This window comes from Abramis brama (genome assembly GCF_963993115.1).
Source record: "Abramis brama genome assembly, chromosome: 3".
Lineage (NCBI taxonomy): Eukaryota > Metazoa > Chordata > Actinopteri > Cypriniformes > Leuciscidae > Abramis > Abramis brama.
Genome location: NC_139965.1, coordinates 43,595,286 through 43,601,590, shown reverse-complemented (window position 1 = coordinate 43,601,590; position 6,305 = coordinate 43,595,286). Strand labels below are relative to the sequence as shown.

Sequence of the window (6,305 nt, the reverse complement as noted above, 5' to 3'; positions counted from 1 at the left end):
TTTTTTATTGGGCAGCGCCACTGAACTGTCAAAAGTGCGGTCTAAATGTGAGAAAACCTTTTTTCTTTCTTTTTTACATTCTATGGAGAAAACGCTTTATGTTAATCTACGGATAGCCGCTACTACTGTCATAATAAAATAAAAACTAAAGTAAATAAAATAAAATAAAATAATTAAAATAAAATTTGGATTTGGACGTCTGGTGAACTATTATCCAATATGAAATTAACCTAACATATCAAAAATAATTTTTTTATTCACTGAAAATATACATATAACTACAAACCAGCATTTCGTCCCAAACTAGCAGTCTACTCATTTTTAAACCGTGCAGTAACAAAATTGCTTGCAAAAACTGAAAATCACACAATGAATAGATGATAAAACTGAGATTGATGATATGTTTTGTTTTGAAGAATAAAGGATGAGCATCTCCTCTCAGAGAAAGCATTTAAATTCCGTTATTACACTAAATGATAATTAAATAAAACATAATGAAGGTGGAAATTAACAGAATATATTTTATTTTACAAAAGCGTACATTAGTAAAAATGATTATCGTGCTGAGGATAAGATCAAGAAGCTCTTATGAGTTTATTGACTTTTATTTTGAAGCATTTCCTGCCGTCAGTCTGTTTTGTTCAGTAGCTTCCTGGAACGCTTGAAATGACTCTAACGGCGTCCGCATTATAAGCATTCTGAAGAGGTAACGTTAGACAGTGAGACCTATGCGTGAGACACGGTGTGTTTTTATAAAATGAATGCTCGTGTGAAAGTCAGCGGAAGGGAGCCGATATCACTGATGTCCAGATGTGTGGAGGCCGCGCTCGAGACGGCGCTGCGCAGGGCATTTGAGGTGGCGCTTGAGATCGCGATCAATGAGTTCAGCAGACTTCTGGATAACAGCGAGAAACAGCGGGAGAACAACCATCTCACATTACCAACACAGCATCTCAATCATGGGGAATCAAATCAGAGCAGCTCGTACAGTCTGCGAGAGGATACACCGCAGAAACACGACGAAGTGCATCCATATGTGGATGAGAGTGAAGGGCTGATGACTGGATCTTTTCACGAAATCTCTCATCACGATGGGCGTGTACGATCACATGAAATGAACACTTCACCTATACATGGTGCGTAACGTTAGCCTATCTCAAAATGAAAAACAGAAATCTTGTGATTAGACACAGACAATAATCACAATTGTAGACAACAAAAGTCACATTTAGACCCTTTTACAGCATGATGGAAGTCAAGTAACGTTAGCTAAATGAAGTCCATATTCTGAAAGTCAGTTTTTGAAAGAAGTCTCTTATGCTCATCAAGCCTGCATTTATTTGATCAAAAATACAGAACAACAGTAAAAATGTGAAATATTATTATAATTTAAAATAATCGATTTATTAAATATTATTAAATATGATTTATTTCTGTGATGCAAAGCTGAATTTTCAGCATCATTATTCCAGTCTTCAGTGTCACATGATCCTTCAGAAATTATTATAATAATTTAAACCATTAAATTATATCAATTATAGAATTATCAGAAATCAATTATATTTTAAAGCATATTAAAATAGAAAACCATTATTTTAAATTGTAAGAATATTTCAAAATATTACTGTTTTTTTTTTTTTTTTTTTTTTTTTTATAAATACAGGCTTGATGAGCATAAGAGACTTCTTTAAAAAACATTTAAAAAAGTTATATGTGTGTGTATATATATATATATATATATATAAAATTATTTTTATTTTTTTGTCTTGATGTCACTTATGTCTTCACAGAGCAAGATACATCAGACCAGCTCAGCATAGATCTCATACAAGATGTACATCCAAGCGATCAAGCCGTATCATTTCAGCCTGCAATTGAGCAAGTTAAGGTGAAAAGTGAAAAGTCAGATCCAGAAGAACTTGCACTGAACAGCAGCTCTGGATGTGCTTCTCCTTATTCTAGTCCAGACTATAGTTTTGACTCAACTTGTAATGAGGAGTTTGTGCACAACAGAATGACTTTAGTTCAGTCAAAACTGCTAGAAGACTGGAAGCCTGCTCCAGAGAAGCCACAGAAGGAGCCAGAACCTTTGGATCAAGAACCCAGCCACAGTCACGGTAATGGTTAATCCATAAAAGTGTTCCGCTGTACTGAAATATTGTCAGTGATTTATGTTTTTATTTCCTCAGGCTCCTCAAAAATCAATTTGCCATCCAGTGGCTGCGTCTCTCTTGTCTCCACCCCGTTTCACAACCTCTACCTATCAGAAGACGACAGGACATCCCTCACGCAGTCAACGCAAAACCGTAATGAGCAGGTGAGGACAAACCTCATCCATTCCAGCCTGTATGTTCGTAAATTATGTAGCCGTGTATTTCACAGTTCAAATGATCTGTGTTATCATCCCATTCAGCATCACAGAACCATATTAATGAGTGTGGAAGAAGGCACTGTCGCAACCCGGCCGAGAAAGCAGCAGCTTTTCCCTCCAGGGTGCAGCCCGTATCACTGCAGCATGTGCAGCCGAGACTTCAATCGCCTGGAGAACCTGAAGACTCATTTAAGGATACACACTGGTGAGCGTCCGTACAGTTGTTCATTGTGCGGGGTGCGGTTTCGCCACTCGGGGGCGCTGACACGGCACTTCCGCATTCACACCGGGGAAAAGCCGTATGTGTGTGATGAGTGTGGGAAGAGTTTTAGAAACTGTGGAGGTCTGCGCTACCACCAGAAATCACACCATCCTAGTACTGTCTTTGAAACATCACGCGTATGAAATGATTTCATTAGTCAGTTTTGATAGAAAGCTTGTTGGCATGTTCAGTCAGGTTTGAGGTTCTCAACAACTCGGAACCATCTGTAGGGGAGAGCAGCGCGCAAACTAACGCGGGGCTAGTTGTAACGCACATGGTTTAAAACATTCCACACAGGCTAGCATGACGAAACTTATTGTATTTACTAGTCGCCATATCAACACTATATAGAGAAAAAACAGACAAATCTGATATTATTTTAATCTTGAATCTGTTATTTAACAGTTGAGATAGTTCTTTAATGTTCAGTAGCAGAAGACGCTAGCAGGGTTTAAATCCCAGTTGCGCAGGTGGTAACACTGTTAGAACTATGAAATATTCTATTCTATACTTTTATGAATTCTATTGACAAACCATGAGAAAAAGGTGAATAAAGACTGAGAGTCAATGTTCAGAAATAATTAATTATTATTATTATTAGAACTATTGTATTGCTGTTTTCCGGTGTGTTTGTTGTCAAACTCGATGATTAGGCTAGTCATGACTAAATGATTATTTTTAATTATTAAAAAATGCCATTATTTTATTTGACGTTAATAATTGTATTTTATTGACAAAATATTTTAGTTTGTCTGGTATATATATTTTTTGATTAGATCAGATAACATTTTAAGCTGTCATATGGTCATGTTACAATGTGCCCCACCCCACCGGGGCATGTTGTCACATTTCACTTCCATTCTTTTGGGGTATATTAAGAAAAAAGTATACGCTGCATTAACAAAACAAAACCACATAATTGTATTAGACATGTGGGAAATTAATGTGGGAAAAAATTCATTCTCTGAACCCAGAGTGGATTTACACAAACTGAGAAAGTCGAAAAATGTTAGGTTGTGCCCCGCTCTCCCCTAGTTGTTCTGTTGGACCTTGCTGTGAATTTGATATTTTTAAGTTATAGACTGTGAAACATCAACAGGTATAAAGTTGTGTGTTTGTGTGAAACTGTTGTTATTGTTTTATATGTATTTTTACCTAATTTACCTGGATTTTGAAATGTGGTCTGATCTTTGTCTAAATAATGTGAAATAACCATGAACTGCACTGTATTTGAAAGGCCTAATTTGAAATGTTATGATATTTTTAGGCTTGTAATTATTAAATATGCATTTGAAACATTTAGTTGTAAAAAGTCATTTTAAATTAAATTGTTAAAATAATCATACGAATTTTATGAATCCTCAATCATTTATTTTTTATCTTTTAACATTTAAAATTGTGCTTGATAAATATTAATGCAAATTATTAAAATATTGAACATACACTCTTATTCAAAATTTTGGGGTCAGTAAGATTTTTTATATTTTTTTAAATAAATGAATACTTTTATTTGAATGCATTAAATTGATCAAAAGTGACAGTAAAGACATTTGTAATGTTAGAAAAGATTTCTGTTTCAAATAAATGCTGTTCTTTTGAATTTTCTAAAAAGAATTATCATGGTTTTCAGTTCACAAATATATTAAGCACAACCCTGATAATAAGAAATGTGTATTGAGCACCAAATCAGCACATCAGAATGTGACACTGAAGACTTGAAGACACTAAAGGATTCTGGAAATTCAGCTTTAAATCACAGGAATAAATCACATTTTAAAAATGTAATAATAGTTCATAATCTTACTGCATTTCTTATTATCAAATAAATGCAGCTATAGTGTGCATAAGAGACATCTTTCAAAAATCATATACCAGAGGAAAATGTGGTAAAGAAATATTGAACATTTGAAATATTGGTGACAGGAATCCGCTATCCTGTTAAGTCACATGTAAGCCATCCTCTCCTCTGTGCCTTTTTAACTCGGATCGTCCTTCCATTCATCTCCACAATCCAAGATAGACTGGAACTCACATGGTAATTTACTCTATCTTGCTTGGTTCTTTTACAATAGTATGAGTCACTTCTGAAAATTAATTAAACTTAAGAAGTTTAGAAGTTCAAATAAATTCTATTTTAGTTTGCTCATAATTATTTTATTAATGTATCAGCTTTTAAAGATCGGTGGTCTGTGCTTGATTTCATACACTGATTATGAAATTATGAAATGTTATTTTTTAAATATAGAATTGCTCGGTTGTAGGTAACAGCATATAACCAGGGACTGTGACATCCATGTGACATGTACCATCACACCCACCAGTACAAAGCTGCTGGGTCATGACACATTTGCTGGTTTCATGCAGAAGAGGAACCAGAGTAGAGAACACATTTTATTTTCCTAGTTATGCTTTCAACCTCTCCAAATGCTCACAATTCTTATCAATCTAGTGGTCAGTAGGTCAATGGCATTGTTTGGGGTAACGCATATCAACTAACTAGAGTTATCAGATTACTTTTTTCAAGTAACGAGAAAAGTAACGCATTACTTTTAAATTAACAGCAAAATATTATATAGTTATATGTAGGCTATATTATATATACACAGTGTTGGAAGGTTACTTTGGAAATATAGGTCACAGATTACAAGTTACCCTATATAAAATTTAATAAGTAGTGTAACTATTTCAATAACCTTATTAAAGTAATGTAACAGATTACATTGCATTACTTTTTGATTACTTTTCTAATTTCCAGCACTGGTACACATTTTTATCACTCGCCATAGTGGCAACTCTTAGATTAGAAAGCACCAATGTGGATTGATGTAATCAAAAACGTGGGGAGCTGCAAAATCAAACGAGAAATAATCAAAAGCATCGTTTAGCATCGCATTACTGAATGGCCTTTAAATGGCAGGAGGCATTGTGCAAATCAAAAACAGGCAAAGCAACAAATTAATATTATTCAACATATCCTAACTTTTTACAGAAAATATTCAGATATAGATGTATAAGTAACTGTCATTTAATTACAAAAACATTTCTCAGTAACTGTCCCTGATTACAGTTACATTTATTTATTAATTAAATTACGTAACTCAGTTACATGTAACTAGTTACTTCCCAACACTGTGTATATATATATATCCCAAATTTTGTAAAATGTTATAAAATCAGGAATATGTGATTTGTTTATTCTCTTTAACCTTTATTTAACTGACAAAAGAACAAAGAAAAAAAACTCCAATGTTTTCACTGGCCAAATAAATTCAATTTTGTAAATATAAACAAATTTTGACTGATGGCTGTAGCAACACACTCCAAAAAAGTTGGGACAGAGGCAAACAAAATGATAAGACTGTAGAATATCCAATTGTTGAACAAATATTTTGAAACAGTCCACAATTAGCAGGTGAATTGGTAGGTGAGGGTATCGTGGTTGGGTATAAAAGGAGAATCCACCAAAGATTGTGGGTCCAAAATGGGTCATGGATCGCCACTTTGTGCCAAATTTCATGAGAGAATTGTCAAACAATTCAAAAATCTGATTTCTCAATGCAAGATTGCAAAGTATTTAGGTCTTTCTCCAACTACCATACATAATATTGTGAAATGATTCAGGGAATCCAGAGAAATCTCAGTACACGTAGGGCAAGACCTCTGTTGAATGTT

General features: G+C 34.2%; 1 protein-coding gene across 1 annotated transcript; it reads left to right on the top strand.

Moving 5' to 3' along the window:
* The first annotated feature begins 85 nt into the window (after nt 1-85).
* Nucleotides 86-3,931, top strand: LOC311079021 (uncharacterized protein). Its single transcript, XM_084108148.1, has 4 exons — nt 86-1,136; nt 1,791-2,117; nt 2,190-2,317; nt 2,414-3,931. The coding sequence occupies exons 1-4, from the start codon at nt 758-760 to the stop codon at nt 2,774-2,776; spliced, it is 1,197 nt and encodes a 398-aa protein (XP_083964274.1). The 5' UTR covers nt 86-757; the 3' UTR covers nt 2,777-3,931.
* Nucleotides 3,932-6,305: the final 2,374 nt, after the last annotated feature.